Genomic DNA, 27,978 nt, shown 5'->3' with positions numbered 1-27,978 from the left:
AAGGGGCGGGCTAAGGTGACTGGTCCGCTGGCGCTGTAGGTGCGGTCGTCGCGGCGCTGACCTTCGTGCCCGCGCTGCCTGTGCCAGGGCGAGCCAATGACTGTGGTGATCTGCGGCACGTGACAGGGGCGGGTTCTCCGCCGGAAGGGGAGGAGCGAGGCGAGCGGCCTGGTTTCGCGGTACGTGTCGCGGTCGTCGCAATGCCGGCGAGGGGTTGCGGCCCAGCCGGGGTTCGGAGGGCAGGCCCATTTCCCCCCCGCCACAAACCTCCACGCCCCGCCGGGCGTTTTCCCTCCTTCTCCCCGGGACATGCCCTTCCACCCCGGGACTCCCCGTCCCCCTGCTTTCTTCCTGGGACACCGTCCTCTCCTCTTTCTCTTCTTCCTCCCTGGGACGCCCTTCCCTCTCCCTCCTCCCCTGGACCTCCTCCGGCCTCCCCGTCTGCGTCCTCCCCCGCCTCCCCGCCCCGCCCGCCTTCTCCCTGGGACACCGTCCTTTCCTCTTTCTCTCCTTCCTCTCTGGGACGCCCTTCCCAACCCGTCCTCGTGATGCCATCTCCTCCTTCTCTCCCCTCCCTCCTCCTCCCGGGGACACCATTCCCTCCTCCCCCCACACCGTCCTCTTCTCTTCCTCCCTCCCAGGGTCGCCCTTTTCTCCTCCCCGCACACCAATCCCTCCTCTTCCCCTTCCTTCTCCACGGACACCCTTCCCTCCTCTTCCTCGTCGGGATGGGGATGCCATGCCTTCCTCCTCCCCGCACACCATTTCCTCCTCCTCTTCCCCTCCCCTGGAACACCTTCCCGTGGTCCTCCTCCTCCCTGGGACTCCATTCCCTCCCCCCCCCCCCCGCCCCTTTTCCTTCCAGGACATTCCCTCTTCCTCCCTGAACACTGCTCTCTTCTGGGATGCCCCCTCTTCTGTCCTTGGCTGTGGTGCGCTGGGCTTAGAAACACTGGCAAAGTCCCCCCGGAGGGATCCATGATCAGTGGGAGGTGCTGGGAGGGCGCTCAGGTGAGCGACTCCTTGCTCCTGCCAAGTGTGCATTGAGTGGAGTCAAACGTTACTTTTCGAGAGCTCCTCCTGGCTCCCTGTACACCTGCTGGCCTCCCCCCTCTGAATTAAACAGCCTGGGGCAAGCCTGGCATCCGTGCTGCCCCCAGTCTCTGTCCACGCTTAGTGGCTGCCTTCCCCGGGCCTTCCTCCTCCCAGCCCGCATTCTCCCCTCACCCCCACCCTTCCCTCTTTTTTGTGCACACCTGCTAGGTGCTTAGCATTGGAGTGCTAGGTAGGTGCACCTCTGCTGGCTTGCTCCTAGCCATTAGGCTGGCCCCTGAGTGGGTCTTTCGTTACCGAAGTCTGTAGCGAGAGGCTGCCTCGTGGCTTGGGAGTGAATAGTTGGAAAGGGAAAAAACGCCTGTCACGTTTGGGAAAAGCTAATCTAAGTTTTATTTGCACGGTTATGTTCTGTCGCCAACACGTGTTGCTGAGCATCCATCACTGAGCTCTGATCTGTGTGACTGTAGAGCTCCAGAATTAGTATTTTGTTGTTGCGCTTTTCCTAATTTACCATCGAAGAGGCCTCGTTGGCCGTGCCCGGAATATCACCTCGAATTGTTACGTTTTAGCATCGAGGCCATGTACCAGAGGCAACGGCGTGGGGAGCCCAGCCTTGCAGCCCCCCCGCCACCCGGAATGCCCAGGAACCGGTGGAGCCCAGTAAACGTTTAATGACCTAGAGAACCGTGAAGCGCTAGGGGGTCATTTCTCGCCTCTCCCATACCTATTTCTAGACATGGATCAAACACTTTCAGAGTTGGTAGAAGAGCTCACAACTTCAGGAGAACCCCAACTGAGTCCTGAGAAAATGAAGGAACTGAAGAAAATTTGCAAGTATGTCTTCAGGCTCAGGGTGTCATGCCGATCGATTGCTGGCTCCTCCAGCCTGTGACACCCGGGGGATTGTGGGGCTTCCCCTGGGTCGGTCAGGCCTTCCGCCACCCGCACGTCTCAGCCCTTCCCTGCCCCCCACCATCACCTCTCCAGAGGCTGTGTCCCCAGGACCCTGCAGCGTCCAGGTCTGGCAGGCGGTCACTTTGTGGGGCAGCGGCCCCAGGGTGGGGGAGTGTGGCACGAACGCTTTCTAAAGACTGCCGGTTGGGATCCGTTGAGAGCTTAAGTCAAAACTCGCCGATCGTCCTTATCTTGTATTTACAAAACAGGAAAGTTTAAGTGGCTTTAAGTAGCGACGTCTTTGCACGTTGACAAGATTTTCGGCTCAGGTCTCACTGTACGTCCCACAAAACTCCAAAACGGCAGTGGGTTTTTCTGCAGGGGAACTAACTGGGAAGAGCGACAGGAGGGCGGGCCCCAGAAGCCCCGTGACCTTTCCCTTTTGTTCCAGTCACGTGGCTGCACCTGCAGGGGAGGCTGGGGGCTGTGGTGTCCCCTGGAGATGTCAGCTCGGACTTTGTGTAACGGGCCAGGTGGTGAATACGGGAGGCTCTGCGGCCCATAAAGTCTCTGCCGTGACCACTCAGCTGTGGGCGGTAGCGGCGAATGAGGTGAAGGTGCGGCCGCGGTCGTGTCCCAGTAAAACTTTATGGGCACTGACGCTGGATCTTGTGATTTTCACATGTCATCAAGTATTATTCTTTTGATTTGTTTCAGCCGTTAAGTAGCGTAAAAACCGTTCTTGGCTCGTGGGGCCCGCAGAAACAGGCAGAGGCCCGAGGCAGCATCCGTCGGCCCTGCTGTGGACCGGGGGGGGGGGGGGGAGGGGGGGGGGGGGGAGGGAGAGGGTGTGTCCCCACGCAGAGCACTTAGCGAAGCGTCCCCGGGGAGTGGGCGCCCGGCAGGCCAGCACGGCTGCTCTCCCCAGGTCTTCGGAGGAGCAGCTCCGCCGCGCCTACCACCTGCTCATGGCCCAGCTGAGCCGAGAGCACGCCGAGGTCCGCCTCTCCGCCTTCCAGGTCATAGATCAGCTCTTCACCCGGTCTCATCAGTTCCGGGTGCTGGTCGTCTCCAACTTCCAGGAGTTTCTGGAGCTCACGCTGGGCACCGACCACGAGCAGCCCCTGCCGCCCCCCAGGGAGGCGGCCCAGAGGCTGAGGCAGGCGGCCGCCAGGGCTGTCCAAGGATGGAACGGGAAGTACGGCACCGCCTACAAGAAGCTCGCCTTGGGCTACCACTTCCTGAGACACAGCAAACAGGTGGGGCGGCCTGCCTGGCGTCTCCTGCCGGCCAGCGTGGTGGAGGGGCTCCCGGGAGGGGACGGCAGCTCTAAGAGGGGGACGTGTGGACGGAGCGGAGCCTCCGGTCCTGACTTCCACAGGAAGCGGAAACGAGGGAAACGTGTCAGCTTCTCGGACGCGGCCCTGTTCTGTGGCCCCGAGCTTGAGTCCCGCCTGGGTCTGCTGTGGGCTCTGGCGGTCCTGGCTGCGTGAAACCCGCCGGGCCGGGCCCTCCTCCCCGGCAGCTCCCGCCTCGGCCAGGGCCGCTGGCCAGTCCCCCTGCAGCCTGAACGTGCTGCTGCTCGTCCGGGGCCCCAGGGCCCATGCTGCTTTCCCACGTGGCATGTGCTTCGCTGGAAGTGCTGCTGGCCCTGATCCCGTCGGGGGCCAGTCGTTGCTGATGAGCGCTGAAGTGCTGAGACACGGGGCCCCAGGGGCACAGAGGGTCGTGTGCCGGTGCCGACACGCCTTCTTCTGGGTTTCTGTCTGACTTACTGTGTTTTCCACGTGTCTCGTGTAGTCCAGTCTAACCTCTAATTCCTCAGGTGGATTTTGAGGATGCGAGCGCTCGGACTCTGGCAGAAAGAAAGCGGGAGGAGGAGAAGCAGAAACGCTTGGACAGAATCTACAGGGAGAGGTGTGAGCGGGCCGTCAGGGACATGGAGGGTGAGTTCTCCCCACCCCGTGGGGCTGCAGGTGGGTAGACCGCTGGCCTGACCTTGGCAGCAGCCCCCAGCCCCTCCCCAGGAAGCTCCCGGTGGGCCCGCCTCTCCTGCGCCCCCTGGTGGTGTTGTCTGAGAACGATGCTCCCCATAAAGGTCCCTTAGGTGGGGCAGGGGACAGCTCTTGCTGGCACCCCTACTTCTGAAACCTGACCCTTTTCTGTGCAGCTGGCCCTTTCCACGAGGGGCAGCCAGGGTGAGAGGAGCTCGAGAGGAAGGCCCCAGCTGGAGGCACTTCTGGGCCCCAAGGCAGGTGCTGGCTGGAGTGCGGTCCGGCTGGAGGGCTGGGAAGGGTGTGCGTCCCCACGGCTCTCAGCTGGCCGCTCTCTTCCGGAAGTTCCGCCCACGGTGGTCTACCCCGCTTGGTACTCACGGGGCGCCCGTGAGCCTGCCAGAAGTCCAGGCGTGAGGGTGTTACTGAGGACGTCACGGGGCGGGTGGTGGGGTGCTGCACAGTCGGGTGGTTTCTAAGAGACGACAGAGCCTCCGTACGCCCAGGGCTGGCCTCTGTCTGGGGCAGGAAGGAGGGGCGGGCGGCCCTCCCTCTGACCCTGGGCTCTGCCTGAGGGGAGGTGCTGCTGCTTGTCATCACGACCCAACGGGCAGTTCCCGCATCTTTGCAGAAACGTCTGAGGAGATCCGGTGCTGCCTCACGGAGGTGGAGAGCTGCTTCAGGCTGCTGGTGCCGCTGGACTTGGCCGAGGGCCCGGGAGCCGCCTTGCCCACCGTGGCCTTCGGTGCGTCTGAAGGGGGCGCCCCTTGCCTGGCCGGTGCCGTGAGGCCTGGGGACGAGGAGCCCTGTTGCAGCAAGAGCCTGCTCGCCTGTGCCCGCCCTCCGTCTCCCCCTCCCTGGACCGCAGGGGACTCAGGGGAGGAGGACGAGGACGACGAGGACCGGCGTGAGGACAGCGACGGTGACGAGGAAGGGTTTGTGCGGCGCCACGGACTGGGCTCCCACAAGTACACGCTAGACGTGGAGCTCTCCTCAGGTGACCACCGGCTCCCCTGGGCTGGCCGTGGGCCCTAGGGGTGCTGGCAAGAGCTCAGACCTCCCGGGACGTGGCAGGGCCGGGCCTCCAAGGTTGGGGTCCCGGGCGACTTGAGGCTCTGGGTCCCACGCTCCACCCGGGGTGCTCCTCGAGAGGGGCTGATGAGGCGGCAAGGGCGGGGCTGCTGCCGCAAGTGGCCTGGAGCCCTGCGGGACCAGAGGGTGGCTGTCCGCCCTGGTCTGGAGGAAACGTGTTTGCAGAGCGGCTTCTCGCCACGTTGGCGACGACACAGGTGTGCTGCACGGGACCCGCTGTGGCCCGGCCCCCTGTGCGGGGCGTCGGGTGGGTTGAGAGCCCCTCGGGGGTGTTTACAGAGGAAGGGCAGTCAGGGCACGGAGCTGTGTGAACACCCCACATGCCCAGGCACCTTGAGCCCCACCAGCCCCAAGGAGCTGCCTGCTGTCTGGCCGGGCCTGGGGGAGCACGAGGAGGGTACCCGGCCGCAGAAGGGCTAGGGGGCAGGACACGGAGGGAGGACCCTGGGGCCGAGCTGAGGCTGGGGCCTCCGTCCTGAGAGCTGTCAGGGGAGGGGCTTCAGGGCCGCCACGGGCCGGGCGCGTGGGCTGGGGCGCGTGTGTCTATGAGGACACCGGGCCGGGCGTTGGGGTCGGGCTGAGATGATTTCCGCCAAAATCTTAAAGTAGTGAACGTCTTTCTGTGGCATCAGGCGTGGGGTCCTGGGCGACGCACAGAAGTGCGGGTGGTCCCTCCGTGGTGCTGGGTGACCTGCCCTGCTTCCTCCGGTGACCCCGTGTGCTTTGACCCAGATGGCCTGAGGGTGCGCGAGGACGAGGACAACCACGCCGTCATCCAGTCTGCCCGGGACGCGCTCAAGCTTATCCGAAACAAGTTCCTGCCGGCCGTGCGCTCCTGGGTACAGGTGAGGCCCTTCTCCACCGCGCACACGTGCTCAGGTGCAGGCCAGGGTCAGGGTTGACCTGCAGCGGCTGACCCCCGGGGTGGAAGGGGAGGGCGCCCCGGCCTGCCCCAGTGATGTGCCTCCTTGTCGGCAGCTGTTCACCCGCGCGGGGATTCGTGGCAGGCACTTGGAAGCCGCCATCAACCTGAAGGCGGAACTGGAAACTGCCCTGAGGAGATCTGGGGAGCTGGACATCGAACCTGAGGAGGGGCGCAGGGGGGAGGTGAGTGCTGCCCGCGGGCTGGGGCAGAGGCGACAGCAAGGAGATCTCCTCTTTGGCCTGTGCTCGGTTATCTGAGTGGGAATGACTGGGGCTCAGAGATGTTCTGGTTCTTGCCTCATCGGGTGCTCAGTTCCCGAAATGGAAACTTTGGTTTGGAAGGTCAGAGGGCGCAGCTGAGGCCCCCTGGCCGCTGGAGGGCTGGGACGGGGTCTGGGGCAGGAGGGCGTGGCAGGCGAGCTCGGGGAACAGTCAGAAGGTTCTGGTCGGGAGGGAGGTCCCAGGGCCCCGGAAGAAGAGGAGGAGGAGGCCAAGGGCTGAGCTGAGACCTAGGCCAGCCCTGCTGTCCCCTGAACCTCCCCGAGCGCCCCAGCGGAGCCTCCCGTGAGCTGGTAACAACCTTCCGGGCTTCGGGGTCTCATCCTGTCGCCTGTGTCGTAGCCGAGAACACACAGAGTTAGGATGCCTGCGGCAGACAGAAAATCAGGACTTTTGCTCCAGGCTTGTGCAGAGGGCGGTGTCCCTGGTAGTGCCCCACGGAGGAGCTCCCTGGCCGCAGGGCGGGCTGCACGTGCGCCTGGTGCCTAATTTGGGGAGGGTGGTCGAGGCCGGGTGTGGCTGGTCGTGGCGCCTCACAGATACTGTGTGGTTTGGGCGGGGGGAGCTGGTGCTCTTGAGCGCCGTGTCCCCAGGCAGCAGGGACAGGCCCGCACTTGGTGATGGTGCCCGAGTGAAGGCCGCCAGCCCCTGAGACAGCAGGCATCATGCAGCAACCCTGAGCCTTAAAGACCGTGACTTCCGGGCCCCCCTCCGGTGGGTCTGGGCCAGGACCTGGGACTTAACATCCGAGAGGGATTTGAGAGCCGTGTCCTCTGCGGGTGTCCTCAGAGACTGGCCGCGGGCCAGCAGGGAGAGGCAGCCGTAGCCAGACCACGGTGGGGCGAGCACAGCACCGCTATCTCGGAACCGAGAAGGCAGGCCCCAGAGTGTCCTTCTCCGCCGGGTGCCGGGACCCTGAACCTGGGCTCCAGCCTGGGAGCCGGACACCAGCTTCACCTGCAACCCCAGGACCCCGGAGGGAGGAGGGCGGGGCTGCGCTCCAGGGAGACACAGCTGTTGCTGGAGGAAGCTCTAGGGTGGGAAGAATGGCGTTGCCGGGCTGGGAACAGCAAGTCCAGAGCCACCGAGAGACCTAGGACAGACAGTGGCCGACACCCCCGGTCTCGGCACCTAGTGACCTTGCCCCCTCCAGGGCCACTAGACGCCCTCCAGGCCGCCGCCCTTCGTGTGGGAGGGGCCCGGGAGAAGGGTGACTGCGCAGCGGCCCCCAGAGACCGGCAGAGGGCGATCTTGCCTTTCTCCCGCAAGGCCTCAAGAGGGTGAGGAAAGTTCCTGACCTGGCGCTGAGATCCCAGCCCGGCTTCTGTGGGTACAGCATTCCACGGAGGACCCTGCTCGGGTGTGTGCCCTGAGTAAGAAGTTAGTTTTGTGAAAAAAGATACTCTTCTTGCAACGAAAGAAGGTGGTTTTCTGTTGTCGGGAAGGAGGTGATGTGGTCAGCTCGTTCCCACACGTGCAGAGGGATTTCTTTTTGAACGTGAGGTGACCCGGGGTCACGGTGCCAGAGCGCAGGCTGGCCTGAGAGCAGGGAGGGGTGCGGGGGCCGTGGGGCTTCCCCGCGTGCCCCCTTCGCGGTGCTCTGGGGCCCGCCTCTTTCCTGCCGGAGGCCCAGCTGGGCTGGCTCCCGCTTTCCCTGTAGCAGATGCCCTCGCCCGCCCTCGGGGGCAGCGGAGCCTGGCGGGGCGGGCAGAGCCACCCAGGTGCCTGAAGCTGGCAGGCACCACCCTCGCCTCGAGGCTCTAGGGCCCCCAGGGGAGGAGAGGCCGGCTGCTCTGTCCACGGCTGCTGCAGCCCCGCGGCCTGGGGGCCCATGGGGCTCAAATCTGAGGGCAGGCTGCGGACAGCAGCCAGGACGGGTCATTTCTCCAGCAGAGGCCCCAGGCCGGTGGAGACTGAAGGGCTCAGGCTCCCCGTGTGGAAGGAGCCCTGCCCTGGGTGCCCTGTGGGTGCTGGGCTGGGGCTGTGCCCCCTCCCCCCACCCGCGATCCAGTCAGAGCCTTGATGGTTCCCTCGCTCAGGCAGGACTCACACCCTCGCTGATGTAGCCCCCCATCCCGGGCACTGTCCCCAGGCATCCGAGGGAGTGTCTGGTGGGGGCAGGTACGCTGCTTGTGGCCCAGCAGGTTGGGGGATGGGAGGCCCTCAGTCAGAGGCGCCGGCTTCCGTTCTGAAGGCTGGGGGGCCGGCGAGGTGGGGGACCCGCCGGAGGAGGGGCTGTGGGTGTCCTCCAAACAGGACACTGTTCCTCCGGCGGGAGGACAGCAGGGCGCCGAGGCTCAGGATGGCCCCGGAGGGTGGAGCTGAGTGTGGGAAGGTGACTTCGGAGGCAAGGGAGCTTCACCGCCTCTGTCAGCCGAAAGGACACTTGGAAGACGCTTCTCCACGAACTGATTTAAAAAAGGCACCGCTCCGGGAATCCTTGGAGACGGTCGTCCGCGCCGGCTGGTGGGCCGTGGCGCCTGGAGACTGAAGCGATCGGGGCTGGGGGGGGTGTGGGCTGAGTGGCAGCGCCCCGCTCAGGTGAGCGCCGCTTCCCGGAATAGCCGCGGCCGTATCTGCACATCTGCTCCCGCAGCGGCGCCGGCCTCCAGGGAATTAGGAGCCAGGCGCGCTCCGCCCGGTCCCAAGTAAAACGTCTGAGACTTTGAATCACTGGCCTGGGCCATCCCCCACGTCCCCCACGTCCCCCACTCAGCCGGGGCTCGCCCTGGCGACCGCCTGCACAGTGGCCGAGCCGGGGACGCCGATTCGGTGACAGGGATCCGAGTGTCTCCGAACTAACGACCGATGTGTGGGAGGCCAGAATGGACACTAGAGAGAGAGAGCAAGCGAGCGAGCGAGCGAGCCGGCCAGGAGCCTGTGACTGCGGAAGCCCGACCGGGAAGCCCGGCGGAGGTTCTGCATGTCAGAAGCCGTCCTCCGGTTGTTTTTTGTGTTGCTGTTGGTTCTACAGACTGTTTTCCTTTTGACGTAGTTCCACCTTCAATACGTGTAAGTGTTTGTTCTATAGAGCGTATCTCCGTCCTGCGGGAAGCAGGCCGGGGATAAATCCTGAACGGATCAATGTGGAGCGTCGTCGGGTAGATTTAGTCTCCGGCTCTGCTGTCGTAGGAGAGGTGTAATAATCCGTGGCTGCTACATTTGTTAAACTGATAAAAATCCTTTATAAACTTTTAAATTGCCTGCGGTTTAATTATGTGGCCGAGATCACCAATTATTCTGTTGTGTAATTAACAAAATATTAATTTCCCACCAACCGATATGTCTGAAAAAATGAATTTCAAGCACCCGTTTATACAGACTATCCGCGGTATGGTTTTTAAGAATGCCTGGGTTATGTTTTCTCACCGCTCACCAGTGGCAGCCACATGGTCTGAGCGGCGGGCGTGTCGTCAGTCGTTCTAAAAGCAGATGCAGCCCCGTGGCTCTGTGCCAGCGTCCCCAGCAGACCTGTCTGAGGGAGGAGGCCCCTCGGCCTGGGGCTCCTGCTGCTCTGGTGTCGGACAGGTTTTCTCTGCTGCTGGAGGCACGTGAGTGCTGGCTTCCTGTAGGTGAAAAGGACAGAGCAGGGAACCCAGGGAATGAAATGTTGAACGAGTCAGGCACCCCAGGGAGGCAGGGAAACTAAATCAGCCGGCGGTGGGGACCTTGTGCTCGGCAGGGCCAGTAAACAGCCTTCCTGGTGACGCGGTCCCCTCCATCACGCTGAAGGCCGAGCCGCCGCAGCAAGGGGCTGCAGGCCGGGGGAGGGGTCTGGACGCCTCCTGCCTTTCTCACGAGGACTGGAGCTCCCGCTCAAGCGCCCCCCTGCTCAGAGCCAGCCGTCTCCTGGGGGCCCTGGGGCCCAGCCCCGCGGTGCCTGGCCCCTCCTGTGTGTCTACACCGCACACCCCTTCCTCCGGAACACCTTCAGGTACCAGCCCTTGAGTCCCCGAGCCCGCTCTGAGGTAGATGATGGTACCGCCCCATTTCACAGATGAGAAGACGGAGGCTGGGGGGAGTTGCGTGAGGCTCGGCCTTTGAGGGTGCCGGCCGCCTGCCGTTTTGCCTGCGAAGTTTGGGCTGAGGGAGGAGGGCGCGCGCTGAAGGTTCTCCTCTTCCCGTGTGGACATGGCTCCTTCGGGCGGTGGGAACTGCCCGGTCTAACCAGCAAGCTGCGCCCTCCGCCAGATGTGCTGCCAGGTAGCCCAGGGGAGCGCGTCTCGCGGCCTGCTGAGTCCAGCGGCGAGCCCCAGCGTGGCGGCCGAGGGGAGGGTGCCCACGTGGACCGTGGCACAGACCCGAGTTACCCACCCGGGTCTCCTGGTGACCCTGCAGGGCCTCGCGCCCCAGCCTCGCCCTGGCAGCGGGCTTGCCAGTGTCCTGTGGACCCACGGCGCGGTTTCTTGCACTGCCAGCAGGCTGGATGCAGGGCTGGATCAGACCAGACCGGGGTGGGGGGGGGGGGGGTGGCCGTCCTAGAACCCGGTGACGCACTTCACCAGCTCTGCTCTCGCTGAGCGGGGACCGTGCGCTCTGCGGCCCGAGTGGTGTCGCCGACGGTCCCTGTGTCCTCACTCTTGCCCTGGCCAGTCCCACGCCCCGCTGTCCTCTGCCCTGTGAGCGTGCGTCCCCAGCAGCTGGAGATGTGCATGAGATATTGGCCTGGCTGGGCAATTTGCACGGCCTTCCAGGGAGGGCATTAGCATATAAATAGCAGATGCGATGACGGCCATCACAGCTGAGCACGTTTAATTTTTAGTTTATAAGATAGAATGGGGTTTTAAATGCATGGCCATCAAGCCGCCGAAAGACAAATGCAGGTTGGAGCTCACTTGTCTGACGAGGCCTTACATCATTTTTTTTTTTTAAAAAGGGAAACAGACACACATAAAACTGAACAAAAGTGATTTCTTGGGTGAAAAGTAATTGAGATTGCGCACCAAGTTAATTAGATCGTACAAAATTTATTTAACGGTCCCAGCTGCATCTCGGGCGCGCGTTTGGCGGGCAGACCCGCTCCCGGAGCCAGGTCGCTCGTTCTGTTCCTCCTCAAATAATCAGTAACCCCGATACCCCCACTGCTGTAAGCTGATTGCGTTGTATATTTTAGCCGTTTTATTGCTTGTTTAATTACGATCCCAGAGGCTCATTTTTCTAAATCCTTTTAACCGTGGGTGCGAATCCATTTGTATAAGACCCGCAGAAGACCCGAGGCCCTCCTCTGCGCCTCCCCGTGGCTGCGGACAGGCTGTGCCCGGGAGGTGTCTATCCCCCATCCCTCGTCCCTCGGGTCTGGCCTCTCCCCAAAAGGGCGACGCGGTGCGGGAGGGGGCGTCCCAGGGGCCGCAGGGCTCTGTCCACCTGCCCAGGGGCTCTCCGTTAGGGAAGGTGGGGGGGACGCAGGGGCTGGTTTCTCGAGAGTGTTCGTGGGGTTTATTGCGACAGGGAAACTCAGCTTCTGGCAAACATAGAACAGCTTATGAGCCCACTCGGTTTTGAGGACCACCCACTTGCAACCGGATGCCTCCTTACAGGACGATCCCAGCGGGCTCCCCTCCTCTGCCTCCTGCCCCCAGTGCCTCCCCTTGCCTCATCCAGTGCTGGTTTCTTACCAGCCTGTGACCTTTGACTTTGAGGGGAGGTCCTGCCCCGGGACTGGCTCCCATGGGCTCCTTCCTGCCGGCCTCAGTTTCCCCAAGCCATGCTGCTTCGCCAACGTCTCGTGGAGAGGGCTTTCTGGCCTGCCTGGTGGCGGTGCCCCTGCTCTCTGAACAGGCGTTTGTGTGAGGCCCCTGGGCAGGTCACACAGGTGTCACGGCCGCAGTGACTGTCCTGGACGTGGCGCCCCCTCCACCTCTGGACACCAGATGTCACTGCCCTTTGCTGATGTGCTCAGGGCCCGACATCCAGGGTCACTCTGAGCTCCGGGGGGTTCAGACAGCCGAGCGAACACCGCGAATCAAAAGGAAGTGGAAGCTTTCAAGCGTGGCTTCGATATTGGCGGCAAAGTCCGTGTCTGACTCTGCGTCGCTGTGGTTTGAGTGGGCCACCCGCCACCAGCGGACCGGAGGTGAGCACCCTGCGGTCGAGTCAGCCGCGTTCTTCCGGGGGACCTGGCTGCACAGACCCAGGGGGCGGCGTTCTGGAGGTGGTGTGTGTGCTGCCTGGTGCGGCCTGATCAGTGCTAATTTAAGAACAAAGAGCAGCTCAGGGTTCCGTGTTTCTTCACAGGAATAAACAATTTTAGTTGGGGAGAAAGGGCATAATTCCTAATAGTTAGCTAAGCAGCCGAATATTTTTTAAGAAATGAAAATTTAATAAAAGTCCCTGGTGAAATTCAAGGGTGTGAACAATAAGCATAATATTTTATGAAAATGACCCCGTATTTAAAACCCAGCACTATATGTTATGCATTGTAGCACCCAGTGCACATCTACCTTTTAGAAAATTAAAACACATAAATTCTGTTTAGTGTTTGATACGCGCTGCACTAGCCGAGAACCGTAATGCCCTAAAACCTTGGGCTGCTTTCCACCTTTCATAAATTCCTGGGTAGATTCTATACAAAAATAATTTTCAGGTCCGCGGCTCATTGTTATTCAAACGTGATTGATCGTCGTCATTTGCCCAGCTCGGGAGTTAAGTGCCCCTGTCATTTCCAAAGAGCATAATTGGGACGTTTCACAGGTCAGTGGTGGAGACAGGCTTCCCTTTTGATCAGTGTTAGACTGATAACAAAAATTACAGTTTCCAGTGATTAATGTCTCCCGTGCTTCCCAGATGCACAGCCGTGGGTTGTACCTAAACAAAGTGCATTTGCATCTGATTATGCCTCTCCGGGCGGGCGGTGGCTCCTGCATGGGCGTCCCGGGCCCGCAGGTATGGCCGGGTCACCGGGTCGCTGCCGGGGCCGCCACCAGGCCCAGCTGTGCTGGCAGGCGGGCGCTGCCGGCGTCTGTGACTTGGCCGGGCCTGGTGTGGGGCCAGCCCGAGGCCTCCTGTCCCCTGGGTCACTCAGGCTCTCCGTCCCCTGCTCAGGCCTCCGCTGTGCCTCTGAGGTGTGCTATTGAGAGAGGTTTTGGTGGTGCAGGCGTGTGTCACAGGGCCGTTCTTCCAAGGCTGCTGCTTTGTACCTTCAGAGGCCTGGCAGTCTGCATTCGCGTGACGGGGGCCTCCGTTCTGGAAGTCTCCTCCACTTGGTCTGAAATCGGCTGCGGCCGTGGTGCGGAGTAGGCCGGGCTCCTGCTGGGATCCTCTCCCTCGCGTCCTGTCCTAGGGCCACAGGGGTCACTGAGAAGGGGGGCGAGGAGGGGGCTGCACAGGACCAGCCTCAGAAGCCCGATTCCTGGGTGTGCGGCAGCCTCCGCCTCTGCTCTGCCACGGACTGGGTGCTGCAGAGGGTCCCGGTGCCCCAGGAGCGAAGCAGGCCCTCCGGGCGGGCTAGGGAGCAGGTGGCCCCGCCCAAAGGGAATGGGCTCTTCGGTGGCTCTGTCACGAGTGACTCTTAAGGGCAGGTTATTCCAGCAGCACAGGCACACCACTGTCCCTGGGGGGCATGGCTTGAGCTGGACGCCACCCTCAGCTCGGCCCGGAACCGGGGGCATCTTGCCTCTCGCTGGGGGAGACGTGTCTCACGGGGCCCTGGGAGCACGTCTGCTCCGTGAGACCTTGAAGCCGGGTTTCTTGCATGAGTTTCAAAGGGAACGAGGTAGTGGGGCAGGTTTACGTGTGGCTGGACGTGGACCCCAGGTGGCTGGCCGGTGGAGGAGCCACGGGGCTGGCCTGAGCTGAGGCGCAGGGCCTGGAGGCCATCTTTGGTGTTTGGTGCTGCCTCGAGCCTGTCGCCGAAACCCAGCCCGGAGCGAGGTCTCCCCCTGCAGGATCGGGAGCCTCCGGGCCTCTGGGCTGTTCTCACGCACAGGTGTGTTTCCACAGACGGGCCCAGCGGTCAGGGACGAGGACGAGGACGAGGACGAGGACTTCATAGAGGTCCCAGAGAAGGAGGGCTATGAGGCTTGCGTCCCCGAGCACCTGCAGCCCGAGTGTGGTGAGTGCGGCTGGCAGTGGGGTGGCAGGAGCCGAGGATGCTGGGCCTCGGGCATGACCTCTCGTCTGGGGTCTGGGGCCCCCTGAGCAGGGGAGCCAGCCCTGGTGTGCGCCCTGCCTGGTGACGCTGCAGATCTGTCACCAAAAATCATGCCATCTTCCCCCTCGTGCCCAGGGCCCCTCTCCCAGGCCGGCCCTGTGCTGGGCTCCTGCCGTCCCCGAGTCGGGCAGGTGCCACCGCCCCTTCTGGGGGCACAGTCAGGCCGGCTGCCACGTCCAGGGGCTCGATTCCCGCTTGGGGCAGGGGCACCGGGCGACAGAGACTGCTGCCTCCTCCCTGGTCCCCGGCCCCCGCGTGGCGGAGCGCCCTTCCCTCCTTCCTGACTGTGGAGCCGCGGACGGTGGCGGCACGTCAGGCCCAGGACACCTGTTTGCCGTGGGGCAGAGCAAGGTTGCTCCTGGGCAGTGTCACCCTGTGGTTTCCTTGCCAGCGGCCCAGGGTGGTGGCGCACGGGGCCGACCCCTCTCGTCCAGAGGAGCCAAATAACCGCAAAACAGGTGGATGTCTGCCCGAGGCTGTGAGGCAAAGCGCAGGTGTGTGAAGAGTGTGGGTGGTTGGCAGCCGCTCAGGGGTGGTGCTGTGGCCCGTTAGGGGCCTCACGACCCGAGCAGCACAGCCAGACCCGACGCCTGCCGTCTGCCAGCCAGGTGACCTCTCCCCAGGCCCCCCCCCCCCCCCCCCCCCCCAGTCCGGTCACTTCTCCGGGCCTCTGCAGCCCGTGCCCGAGCGCCTCCTGGGGCGTGCCCGCCACCCTGTTCTTGCTTCCCATGCCTGGGCAGGGTGCCCGGCAGTGGTCGGGCCACGAGCCCCTTGGCCCTGCCTCTGGGGCCTGGGAGCCCACGCTGACCCTCGGCTCGTCCTCCGCTGAGCTCTTAGTGCCGCAGCTGCTTGTCCTGGGCCCTCTGCAGTCTCGCTTTGAGGGCCCTGAGCCCTTCCCGCAGGAGGGAGAGCTTCCCTCTGGCCTGTGGCTTGTGCTTGGTGGCCGGTTGTGAGGAGAGCAGTGACCACAACCGTGGCCCGTGGATCTGCCTCACCACCGAGGGGCTGGCACGTGGTCTGGCCTTGCCAGCCTCCGGCGGGGGTGGGGGAGCTCCCACCACTCCCACTGGCCGGGTGGTGAGCCTCCCTGTTATCCTGCTAATCAAGAGTGGCAGAGGGGGACTGGGTGTCACGGTGCCGCTCACAGGACACTCGATGGGATCCTGCCCTGCCGCTGTGTGACAAGAAAGCCCCGGCCCCACCGGCAAGAGCAGTTGAGCACCGAGCCCAGCTGAGTCCTGCTCCCGGGTTCCCCAGGTGACCACAGAGGGCGAGCGCACCTCCAGGGGTTCTGTCCGCTCGTCTCCCCGGCCAAGGCCCCGGCAAGACAGATCAGCTGTTCCCACTGAGGTATTTCTGGCCCAGAAAAACCCACAGGCCTACAGCGTGCCCCGTCCCTCCGCTGAGCCCCGGAGCGTTTGCCCTGCAGGAGGAGCAGGTTAGCAGAATGCCACCTCCTGTCACCTGCACCTGACACCCACTTCCTCGTGAGGCCCGCGGGGCCCATGTTGGGAGAGACCCCGCCGGTCTTGCCGCCACTGGCTCACCCCTTTTCTGTGGAAGGCTCACGACATGCTGTCTGTGACCCGGAAGGGAATGCTAATGGCCGACGCGGGTCAGGGTCCGGTGCTGTCCGTCCGTCTGTTTGCTAAACTGAGTCCCTTCCCGGACAGGTGGGCTGCCGAGGGCCTGGCCGGCGATGGAGCAGGGGCCCCGGGGACGAGGCCAGCCCCATACAGCCCAGCTTGTGGGGGGGGGGGGGGGGGGGGGCGGGCACAGGGTCCCAGGGGCGGTGAGAGTCCCAGTGAGCTTGGGGTTGGGGCGGGGGCGCTCGTGGCCTGGGACCGGCTGCCGAGACGGCTGTGCGCCCGGGCGGCCCCACCCTCAAGCACGCGGCGAGCCCTTGCGGGCCTCCAGGGCCCTGGGGGTTTCCAGACAGAAGTGTGCCAGGGCGCGGCAGTTCATAACGCTGCTTTATATTCCGTCACTGTTTTTTCAATTAAACGCAGGTGAACCCTGCAGTAGATTCGTCTAAATCCACACGGCTGAGGACGCTGGCACTTTTTCTTTCTCATTCCTTTCTCTGAATTTTCACCAAGGGGCTTTTATCTTCCCCTTAATCCTACCATTTCTGTCAGGACATAATCTCTTTCTCAAATTTACATTTTAATTACAAGGCCAGCTGAACCAGGTAAAATCAATAGTGTCAAGCTCGGCGGCCTAACTCCGCGCGAAGCCGCAGCCTCTCCATTTCCTGCTATCGATTCATCTCTCCCGCCCTGTCTGCCTTCGCGCTCCAGGCAAACGGGTGCCACTTGGTCAATTTAAACAAAAACGGGGATTTGGGCGTTTTTCTGACGCTTTCTGAAGGCGACCGCGGGAGTACCTTTGAGCCACGCTCCCGCTCCCGTACTCGAGTCGCACGCCCCTGGGACGGGCGGGCGCAGCTGGCGAGGCGGGGCGGCCGCGGCCTCGCTCTCCTGGCAGATGCGCGCTCCCGGGCCTGAGGAATGCCGTCTGCTTTTTGGGGTTTTCCTTTGAAAGTGTGTCAGCAAGATTGATTTTCTACAACGACGTGAAAGTGGCAGTGTTTTTTTTCGTGCCCTGAGTATTTACTCTGCCTTAACACGCTTACCCATCTTTTTAATGGTTTAAAACAACAAATCAATGAAAAATATATTTCATTCTTGTAACTCTTAGGAATTCTCGTATCGATCCTTGGGCTGTGATTGTATCCATCTAAATGCCACAGTGCCCACTTACCGGTCTTGCCCACCGCCACCCCCCTGCACCAGGCGTGCGCGTGTGTCGCGGGCACGCTCGCCGGGCCACCGCGACGGGCCCTGCGGCGGTTAGCGATCCACCTCGTCCACGTCCCGAGTGGGGGCGCTGGGGGGGTTTGGGGAGCTGGAGCTAGGGTGTCGTGGTGATGAGGGAGGCTGCTTGGGGTCCCCAGCCTCGGGGGACCCAGCACGCCCGAACGGCTCTGTCCTTTGCTCTCAGCCACGGGAGCCTGAGAAAGGGCAGCGGGCGGGCTCGCTGGTCTTGTGGAGCGAGCGCGGGCAGATGTTTCCCGCGAAGGGCCTGCGGCCTCTGGGGGCCCCCGAGAAACCAGCCGTGCGACGGCCAAAGCCGTCTGCCGCCGCCCACCAAGCTGCAGAGGGCGGGCAGCCGCCTCTGGGCCGAGTCCGTGGGATCCTGCCGCAGAGAGCCCGAGGCCACCTGAGGCGGGCGCGGCCCCTCCTGGTGGTGCTGGCCCAGCGAGGCCCTTTCTGGCGCCCTCCCCAGGGGCCCTGGCTCCCTAGCAGAGTGGCTGGGCTGAGTCGGTAGTCGTGAGTTCGTGGGGGAGGGGGCGGTGCGGAGTGGAGTGTTCAGTGGGACTGTCTACACCACCAGTCTGTGCACTCGGGAAGTGCGCACGCCTGTGCGCTAAATACCTCGTGTCCGTGTCCGTTTCTGACGTCTGGGGTCTCCACTGCCCGTTGCTGTGCACCCTCTGACCGCTCCGTGGCCCCGGGACGTGGTCTGGGGACGCTGCTCCTGTCCGGGGCCCGTGTGCCCGGAAGGGCCCCTGGGATACAGCGTCCCGCCGGCTCGCCGCGTGGGCCCTTTTGGTCTGCCCTGCGAGGGTCCGCAGAGCCCCCGTGCCGACTGTCAGCGGTCCGCGCTCCTTGCCGCCTGCAGAGTGAGTCCTCCCTCACGTCCTCGTTCCCGCTTTCTGCTGACCGGTGGTTTTAGGTGGGTCTGGTGTAGACAGCAGGTCGCTCCGTGTTTTAAGGCCGATCGGTCTGCCTCTCGGCTGATGGTGATCCGTTTAGCGAGTTGTTACTACTTTGCTGCCTGTGCCCAGTTTCTGTTGTTTTCTTTCTTCCACCTTTTATGCGGTAGGATGACGTGTCTTCTGGTTTTGGAAGTATTCGTTAAATGTTAGTGAAATGGTAAGGATGTTAATTTTTCTGAGGGCCGTTTTGAAAGATTCATCCTCTGTCCCATGCACTGCCCTCGTCACCACGCTCGAACGTCTGTCCTGGGCCTTGGTCTGCTGGCCAGCCCCGTGGTCCCCTGACTTTTACAGAGCCAGTCACATCCCCCCCCCCCCCACCCCCCCGCCGGCCGACCCAGCCCAGCCCAGAGCTCCCTCCCCTCCCTCCCGGCCAATTGGCTGCTGCTTCCGGAGTGTTTTCAAGGCAGACCTTCCTGTGTGCTCCCCCCCACCCCCACCCTGCCAAGGGGTCTTGGTGGGAGGCTGCCCCTCAGGCTGGCTGCAAAAGCTAATAGGAGAAAACGCTGGAAGTGTGATTGGCTTTTCCTTCAGTCTCCTGAGGCCTCGCCCCTGCCTGCTCGCTGTCACGTCACAGGGAGCGTGGGTCTTCGAGTAGGTCTTTCCGAGCACCCGCCTCTTCTGTTCAGAAGCTTTGTGGGTCTCCTGCAGCCCCTGTAACTCTAACAGCTGGGTTTCCCCCACTCTCTCCTTCCTGACACCCGGCAGGCCCTTCCGATCTTTCCCACGTTTTCCAGCAAAATAGCGCTGCCTCCTTCTCGGGTCTCTCACCCTCCAGTTGTCTTTCTGTCCTCCTGGGTCCAGGAGCGAGGGCGCTGGTGTCCGTGCGTCTGCTCTCCCCACCTGGGAGAGCCCCCCACCCGCCACCCCGGCTTCATGCCCGCGTGCCGCCTGGGGGTGCCCGCCGCTCACGTGTGCCCCTCCAAGTCCCGAGCTCCTCGGCCCCGGAGGACTGTGCAGCCTGCTCGACCTCTCGTCCTCTGCCTGGGACACATCACTCAGCTCGTTTCCTTCCTTTCCTGGCAACTCACGGTCCTCACGGTGTGAGCCATGCTCGGCCCGCGGGCCCTCAGCCCCTCGGCGGGGAGAGTGCTCAGTCCAGGCCCCTGGCTCCCACAGCGAGTTGGGGGGGTGTGATGTGCTTGGGGTGGAGCGCCCCTGGTGTCCGAATCCACAGTCCACCCCGTGCCTCCCGTGCGCCCTGGGGCGCCGGCCCGCACGGCGACTGGGAAGGGTGGCCTCTGCACCCAGCGGAGAGGGGCACCAGGGGTCAAGGCAGGGCTCGGTAGCGTTGAGGAATCTCTCACCCTGCCCTGGGGACTTGGGGGATCTGGGGATGATCGCCGGCCCGCAGAGGTCGGTGGCCTATTAGCCTCTCTTCTGCCCGCGTCCCGTTGAGGTGTCGGGAGACCCCAGCGCGGTGGCCTCATCCTGCTGGCGGCAGACCAGGCTGTCTGTGGAACGTGGCCGAGGGTTTGGCAGTTGGAGGGTTTGGCACTAACACGTGCGGTCACTAGCGTGTTGTCACCGTGAAATGGGGGCGTGGTGGCCCCCGGGGTCTGTCCGGGGTCGTGGGAAGGGTGGTGGGGAACAACACCTCTCTGTTCCAGGGCTGGAGAGGGACCCGGCGGCACGGGGCTCACAGGCCCAGAAGAGGATGAGGAGGGATGAGGAGGCGCAGGACCCCACCTGTGCTGCCGCCCAGCTGCACACGCTGCACGGACGCTTGCCCCCGCCCCCGAGCCCCAGGTGACCCCCGGGTGCCCCGCCTCTCCCCAGAGCGCGGGCCGTTGTCCTCGAGCTGTTGAGGCCCCTTTGGCCCCTGGGAGGCGGTCCCCGGCGTGCGCCCGGGCCAGGGGTCATGAGGTGTACAGGGGCCCGCGGAGGGCCGTACCGTAGCCACCTTGTGGCCGTGGGGCGTTCAGCTCCCTGCACAGCTCCCCGGGGACGGCTGGGGCCCGATGCCGGGCTTCCCGCAGGCCCAGGTGTCCGCCCGGGAGCCCAGGCCCGAGTGCGCTGACGTGGGGGCCCGTGTCTGTGCCTGGGGAGGGTGGAGGACACGAGGGAGAGGCCGGTGGCTGTGGCCGGCTCCAGGCGTGCACAGTCGGTGTGTCCTGTTCTCGGGGCCTCTCCAGGGCACCTGTGGGACCAGAGGAGGCTGGGAAGCTGGCCGCAGAGAGGGCCCGGGCGCCTGTCGTGCCCTTTGGGGTGGATCTGTGCTACTGGGGCCAGGAGCAGCCGCCGGCCGGGAAGATCTTCAAGTGAGTGAGTGTGTGTGTGTCTGGCACCCACCCCACCGCCCTCGCCCGGCCACGACTCTCGCTCCCTTGCCCCGCAGTCCCTGTGGATGCCAGGAGGGCGTGGGGACGCCCACCACATGGCACGGGTGTGTGGCGGCCATGGAACCGTGTGCAGTGCGCGTCTGCACTCTGTCTGAGGTGCCCTGTCGCTCGTCGTCCTGCGTGGTCTGGCATCACCCCGGGAACGAAGGATGGGCTGCCGGGCCCTTTGTGACCCCTTGCGCTCCTTCAGTGCTTCTGCACCCCAGCCCCTTGTCACGGCCACCCCACCCACCCCTTGCCCGGTGCTCTCAGACGCCCCCCCACGGGCCAGGCCTGGGGTTCTGCCAGGAATTTCTGGGAAGCTGCCCCCCTGGCCGTGCTGGCCTTCACTTTCCCTCTGGGGGCCGCCGACGGGAAGGGGCACGATTTCCATCTGCGTGTTCCCCGGGCTAGTCCCACTCCTGCCGGGCCGGGATCGCCCCTGAGGTCTCTGCTCTGCCGGGCTGCTGGCCTTCGGCTTGTGGCACCTGTGGTCGGGTCCCAGGGTCTCTGCGGCGTGCCCTCCCCAGCCTGCCCGGCCCAGGCCTCGCCGGCCGGGCCGGCCGACAGCCTCCCTGCGGCAGCGCTGAGAGTCTGGTGTTGCAGGTGTCCCTCTGAGCACCGCTTCTGGAAACCCAGTGAATCGCACGTGGAAGTGGACAACGCCAACGTCTCAGAGATGCTCCGGAGCCGCTACATCACCTTCGCGGGGAAGTTTGAGCCCGTGCGGCACCGCTGCCGCGCCCCGAGGCCCGATGGCCGGCTCTGCGAGCGCCAGGACCGGCTGAAGGCGAGGCGGGGGGCCGAGGCCGGGAGGGGCAGGGGAGGGGGGGGTTGCAGTGCGCGGCTCCAGCCTCCCACTGCCGCGCTGGCCGCTGCCGCCCCAGGGAGGGCTTGCCTGTGGCCGTCACGCGTCGCTCAGGCGGGGACTTGTGCCGGGGTTGGGAGCTGGGGCGCTCCGCACTTTTTCCGGCGCCCTCACTTGCTTAACACCGCACCTCCTGAGCCCACTCCGTACGGAACGCGCCGGGCGGGCGGCGGGCGCCGGACTGCCGTGGGCCCCAGCCTCCCCCCCCTCCCTCGGCCCACCCGCCTTCACAGACGTACCCCAAGAACCCCTCCTTTTCGGAGTGTGCGAAGGAAGGGGCATTCCTGTCCCGCCATCCGAACTGCTCTGTTCTCTGCCACAGTGTCCTTTCCACGGGAAGATCGTCCCGAGAGATGACGCGGGGCGGCCCCTCCGCCCGGAGGACAGGGCCTGGGAGCAGAGGCGGCTGCAGCAGCGGCGGCAGGCAGGGCGCCCGGGTAGGTCTGGGGGCTGTGTGGGGACGGCCGGGACCCTCCCCATGGGGTCTTTGTGGCCACCTGCCACCAGCGTGGTCCCGGCTCACGGCGGCGCAACTGGGACACAGCGGGGTGGTGCTTTCGCACAGCTGCCACCTGGAGACGTGGATGTGCTCACGGCCGGAGAAGGCCGCGTTGTTGGCTGGTCGGTTGTTTGGCTTCTGGGCTCTGAATCAGTTTTTTTGTTTTGTTTTTTAAAAATATTTTTTAACGTTTATTTGTTTTTGACACAATGCGAGAGAGAGTGCAGGCAGTGGAGGGGCAGACAGAGGGAGACACAGGATCCGAAGCAGGCTCCGGGCTCCGAGCCGTCAGCCCAGAGCCGGACGCGGGGCTCGAACTCACGCACCGTGAGATGGTGACCTGAGCCGAAGTCGGGCGCTTGACCGACTGAGCCACCCAGGCGCCCCTGAATCAGTTGTAAGGAGGTGAAGAAATGGAGGCAAGAAGAGTTAATTGGCTGAAGCCCGGGCTCCAGGGAGGAGAGCAGTTTGCTTCCCACCAGCCAGACGCACTTGCCCACGTTCCCTTGCCCACGTGTCCCCCGTGCGGACCTTGTGCCCCCTGCCACCCCGCACGACCGGCTCGCTCTCTGCATCGGGGCGAGCTGCGGGCACGTGCAGGTGCATGCGTCTGTGCCCGTCTGGGCAGGCGCGAGTGGGTCCCGGGCGGGTCCTGAGGCCTCAGGCCTCGGGAGGCTAGGTCTCCACAGAGGCCGTCTCAGGGTCCTGTCCCGTAGGCCAGATTCACACAGACAGGACGGTGGACTTGAGCCACGTAGGCACCGTTTTCGGGACAACCCAGGGAACTTGTCTCATGCCGGTACGGGTGTCCACGCCCTGTGCTGGGCACGTGCCATGTGCTGGCTGCCTCCCGGCTTCCCAGGACCCCTGAGGAGCAGGGCCAGGGGGCATCACCAGAAGTGGCCATCACGGGGCAGCGCACGGGCACACTCCCCAGGCCCCTGATCTGTCTCCGTGTCTCCGTGGTTTGTCCAGCCCGGGCCAGTGTCTGGAGGCCCCGGGACTGCCTGGGGCTCTCGCTCACCTGAGAAAGCCCTGTCGCAGACCCAGAGCCCCGACGAAGGGAAGGCGGCTGCGTGCGTGGGGGGCAGCGCTGGCCTGCACGTGAGGGTCCCAGCCAGGCTGTGTTTGTCGTCATTAGTGGGGTTTCTTTCTTTGACAGATGTTAGATTTCAGGCTGACACCCGGGGCAGTGGATGGCGGCGGGGAGGGGCCCCTGACCTGCTAATCCGCAGGGTGAGGCCTTCCCTGGTGGCTCACACTCAGGAGCAAATTAAGTGCCTATTTTTTGTGTCAGCCCCGAAGAGCGGGTGGTTCTCCAGCCCTCGGCGACTTGTTAACAACAGGTATCGGGGCTGCGGCCGCGGGCCGGCGCTGGCCAGTCAGATGTGAAATAGCATCTCTTTACTAACTACAGTATCGATCCCCGCCTCCCTCGCACGCGGGGCAATTTTCTTTTCCCTGGCGCTAACCTTGGTGACAATGCGCGCCGAGCTCCAGGGCCCGTCAGCGCACAGGAAGGCCGCGCGGCCCCGGCTTCTATTGATTTTCTTCAAAGGCTTTTAAATTGGTCCTTCATTTTACTGAGATGCTCATTCCATCTCCACCGGGCGCCGGCATTTTCTGTTGTGTTTAAACAATTGCTCCATTCACCGGGCTCCTAAACTGTGGCGCCTTCTTATTACGGGAGATAAACTGTTTAGACACTTTTCCTTAATCTCGGATTAATCGTTCCTGGGCCTGAATTGTGCGGCCCTGTATTCCTTCACTTCAAAAAATCAACTTGGGGAGGCCTGGCCATCTGTCTGTCTGGGGCGCACAGCCCGGCCCTCTGACCCTGGGCCCTGGGGTTCCCGTCGGCTCTGTGGGCAGGGCGTCCGGCACCCTCCTGCGGGCCAGGGTCGGCGGCCACAGGTCTGGGCACAGGAGGGACATCGTGCCGTCCCGCTCCTGCCCGGGATGGCCTTCCTGGGACGGCCAGCATGGGCAGAGCAGCCCCCACTGGGACCGGGAAGCCGAGACTGAGGTGGGCGGTAGCCGGGCCTTCGGAAGCCGAGGCCGGGAGCCCCCACCATCGGACAGCAAAAGCTCCCCTCGGTTCTGGCGGGTGAGCGTGCCGACCTGGCCTCGGTGCAGCTCGGGGCTGGTGAGGCTGGGCTCTGGGACCGGGTGACGCGTGTTTCCCCTCGGAGCGCTGTCCCCCACCGCGTTGTGTGTCTGGGCCGTGGCAGAAGGCACGTGGCAGGAAACTCAGAGCTGTCTGGGTGAACCGACCCCCGCGTTGCTGAAGCCCGCGTCCGGTTCTTTTTGGACCGATAAGAAAGAAGGCTGTGCCCGCGCTGACCCCTTGGCCGTGGCCACCGCTGCCGCACGCCCCCACCAGCCAGCAGACGGGCCTGGCAGCCATATTTGGGGGCCTGTCCCCCAGCCACCAGCCTCAGCTGCCTTCCTGCCTGAGGGGTCAGTGGATGCACCCGGAGAGGCTGCTGGGTCCTGCCCCAGCCCCCTCCTGGCCTCTGTGGGCACAGGGGCCTGCGGGGCACAGGACGGTGGCGGGGGGAGGGTCTGCCTTGCCCCCCGCCCCGCTATCCCCAGCCGAGCCGGCCCCTACGGCGGGGAGGGGTCGGGACTTGAGTAGGGACGCTCTGGTTAGTGTCGGGAGTTCTCCTAAATCTCGAGGCCTCTTTGCAGAGTGGCAGGACCCCGAGTTTATGAGAGACGTGGAGGCCGCCACGGGAGTAGACCTTGGCTCGTCTGGGTCCAGCGGGAGAGGCAGAGGAAAGAGGAGGAGACGCTGTGGCCTCACCGACCTGAAGCAGCAGGCCGACACTGCCCGTGCGCGCATCGCGAAGAAGGTGTTTGCTAAGTAAGAGCTTCCGGCGGCTTCCTTGCCCCCCACCCCCTGCGTCTGGGGGTGCCGGAGGGGGGTGACTGGACTCCAAGACACTGGCGAGCCTGGGGCCCCGACTCCGTTCTGCCACGCGTTTCTCCCGCTGACCACCAGGCCCCTGGGTGGGACAGGTGCTCCTAGCCAGCAGGGGCAGGGCCTGGAGCCGGTCACCCCGAGGGTCACCGGTCAGCCGTTCCCCTAGGGGTGGGGCTTCGCGGACCGGCCGGCCAGCACATCCTCATTTCCCAGTGAGGGGCTGAGGCCTCAGCGGGGGCTGCTGGCACAGAGCCGGCCCTGTGTCTCCTTGCCCAGCTGACCTAGAAGGGCCGGGCGCTGGCCGGGCTGGGCTCTCTCGAGGTCAGTGCCCAGGGACGTCCACCTAGTGACCGTGGGCAGGGGAGTCGCTCCCAAGGCCGGTGGGACCTGCCACGCAGGTCTCCGCCCCAGCACTTGGCCGGTGCCACAGGGAAGTGGGTCAGGGCCTCGAGCCAGCACTGTCATTGCCTGCTCGCCACTGTGGCTCGCCGGAGCCACCTTGCTTATACAAGGTGCCGCCAGAAGGAATTGGGGTGCTTGTTCAGGAAGCCTGTGAGGCCGTCACTTCCTGGGTCAGATTTAGGCACAGGTCTTAACAGGCACCTCAGACCGTGCCTGCGGGGCAGCCTCCTCCAGTAGACCCTGGAGGGCATTTGGCTCAGTGTCCTGGGCAAGGGAGGCCCTTCTTGCTCTCCTGGCCAGCGTCGCCGTGTACTTGGCCTAAGGGGACGGGAGCACGGCTTCCTCGGCGCCCGCACGGAGCCCCAAGGGGCAGGGGGGGTGCAGCACCTCCTCACTGCTGGCGCGTCGTAGGAGTCGGGATCCTGAGGAGGGCTTGGCCCCCAGCTTCCGGGCACGAAGCTGGCTTCTGGTGGATCAGCCGAGGGTAAAGGGCACCCTGGGTGCTGATGCCCAGAGGAGTGCCGGCCAAGGGGCCTCTGCGCCCGGCACCCTCCCACCACGCTCAGAAGAGCCTTCGGGCTGGCTCCTTGCAGCAGCTTGGTGGCCTAGGGCTCGTCTTGCTGGAGGGCCGGGGTGGCAGCGCCCCTGGGGCCGCGCCCAAAAGTCACGTGGGCACCGGGCACAGGCCCTCGGCCTCACAGCAGCCGGGCTGGGCAGCGAGACACGCCCGATCCGCCACTCCGCGTCTTCCTGCCGCACGTTTGCGGTGTTCTCCTGCGGCCCCACCTGAGGTGGGGGCTGGCTGGGCGGGGAGGGGGCTCGGGGCGGGGGGGAAGCAGGCTGGGTGGAGGCTGGGTCTGGCACTTGGTTCTGGCACTTGGTTCCGGGGTGCAGCCTGGCTCTGGCGAGATTCGGGATCCCGGGAGGTGCTTTGGGGGTTCAGGGAGCCCACAGGGGTGGTGCCAGGGTCGTCGTTAAGCTCTGCACGGGTAGGGCCCAGCTGCTTCGAGCTGCAGGGAGCCTGGGTGGCTGGACTGTGGCAGCCACCTGGGACCGGTGCCTCAGCCCAGCCAGACCACAGTCGGAGCCCAGAGCCCTAGCCGGGGCTCCCTGATCACGCCCCGCTTTGCTTTCCCCACAGGGCAGCCGTGCAGAGGGTCGTCACGGCCATGAACCAGATGGACCGCAAGAAACACGAGAAGTTTGCAAACCAGTTTAACTACGCGCTGAATTAGAGGGCCAGACTGGGCGTGTGTGGTCCCCTCTGGCCGCAGCTCCTCTTCGCCCTGTGCCAGCGCTCGAGGACGGGCGAGCGGGCACGGGACCGGGTCGCCACCACAGCCACCGTTCCTGTGTGTGCTTCGTGTGAGGAGTTAGCGCGTATTCTAATTAAAGTGCCCCAGAGCTATGGACTGTCCCTCCCGCGGGGGTGCCACTGTCCTCTGGGCTCCGTCTGGCCCGAGAGCCTGGAGGACACACGGGCAGCTGTGTCTCAGTGGGGCCTCTTACAAAGCCTGTACGTCTTACGACGTGGCTCAGAGTCGATGGGCCACGTGTGACCCCCGGCCCCCGCTTCCCGGCCTCTCCCCTGGGCGGTGATCGCCCGGAGGGGCTCCAGGAAACCCACACTTCTACGCGCACACCGTTTCTAAGACGAACACGCCGGAAGTGAACCGCTCACGGCGCTGTGCCTCATGCCTCCGACGCACACGTGTGGGGTGGTGGCTCTGCGTTAGAATGCCCACAGCTACCTCACTGCGCCTGTTCTTCCAAGGACTGCGTTACTGAGACAGAACCCGCATACCATAGCATTCACCCTTTCAGGACGTACAACTTAGTGTCACTAAGTGCGTTGACAGTGTTGTGCGACCCACACCACCTGATTCCAGAACTTTGCGTCACCGCGGAAGAAGCCCTGTCCCCGTGGGCAGGCGCGTGCAGCACCTCTGGATTTGTCTGCGGGTTTGCGCCCTTTCTGGACGTTTCACGTGAATGCCCCTCGCGTCCGGCTTCGTCCGCTTAGCCCCATGTCTCCAGGGTTGTTCCGTGTGATAGAATATGCCAGAACTCCAGCCCCTTTTGTGGCCTAGTGATGATACCCCATTGAGTGGATGCCACACCCTGTTTATCTGTTCATCACGGACATGTGGGTCGTTCCACATCGCTTGTCTATTACGAATAATGCTTCCGTGAACGTTTGTGTACAGGTTTTTGTGTGGACATGTATTTTCATTTCTTTTGGGTTTACACCTAGCAACGGAATTGCCGGGTCATATGGCGACTCTGTCTGACTTTTGGATGAACTGCTGAACTGTTCCAACTCAGAGTTGGACCATTTTAACTCAGCTGAACCATTTTACTTACATTCCCACCGCAGCGCGTGAAGGTTCCAATTTCTTGTCTGCGCTTGTCCACGCTTGTTATTATCTGTAATTGGCGTAAAGTGGTGTCTTGATTTGTATTTTAGTCTGTATTTTCCTGATGACCAGTGGTATCGTTTTTTCGTGTGTTTGTTGGCCATGGAAATACCCGTGCAGATCCTTTGACCGTTTTCAGTCGGATTGTCTGTTTCGAGTTGTAAAAATTCTTTATCTATTCTGGATGCCGGATCCTTATATCGTGTGCCAGTATCTTCTCCCATTCTGTCTCACTTCCTCAATAGTGCCCTTGGAAGCACTAAGTTGTTACTTTTGATAACATCCAGGATCTGTTTTTTCCTTTGTTTCTTGTGCTTCTGGTGTGCTGTCTAAGCAGCATGGTCTGATCCAAGGTCATGATATACCCCTATGTTTT

At 63.6% G+C, this 27,978-nt stretch overlaps 1 protein-coding gene across 3 annotated transcripts; it reads left to right on the top strand.

Annotated features, from left to right (window-relative positions):
• Nucleotides 1-24: 24 nt before the first annotated feature.
• On the top strand, nt 25-27,733 carry UVSSA (UV stimulated scaffold protein A). Of its 3 annotated transcripts, none has more exons than XM_058723232.1 (14): nt 25-179; nt 1,791-1,890; nt 2,879-3,209; nt 3,776-3,896; nt 4,576-4,941; nt 5,769-5,881; nt 6,015-6,143; nt 14,178-14,289; nt 19,780-19,918; nt 20,305-20,430; nt 21,097-21,280; nt 21,681-21,795; nt 24,549-24,723; nt 26,327-27,733. In XM_058723232.1, exons 2-14 carry the CDS (start codon nt 1,793-1,795, stop codon nt 26,418-26,420), a joined length of 2,103 nt encoding a protein of 700 aa, XP_058579215.1. In that variant the 5' UTR covers nt 25-179; nt 1,791-1,792; the 3' UTR covers nt 26,421-27,733. The 3 variants fall into 3 exon arrangements, with proteins under 3 accessions (XP_058579215.1, XP_058579217.1, XP_058579216.1); XM_058723234.1 differs by lacking the exon at nt 25-179 and adding an exon at nt 195-1,011; XM_058723233.1 differs by lacking the exon at nt 25-179 and adding an exon at nt 1,061-1,285.
• The last annotated feature ends 245 nt before the right edge of the window (nt 27,734-27,978 follow it).

This window comes from Neofelis nebulosa, chromosome 3, assembly GCF_028018385.1.
Source record: "Neofelis nebulosa isolate mNeoNeb1 chromosome 3, mNeoNeb1.pri, whole genome shotgun sequence".
In the NCBI taxonomy this organism is placed as follows: Eukaryota; Metazoa; Chordata; class Mammalia; order Carnivora; family Felidae; genus Neofelis; species Neofelis nebulosa.
This window is presented reverse-complemented; position numbering and strand designations above follow the sequence as displayed.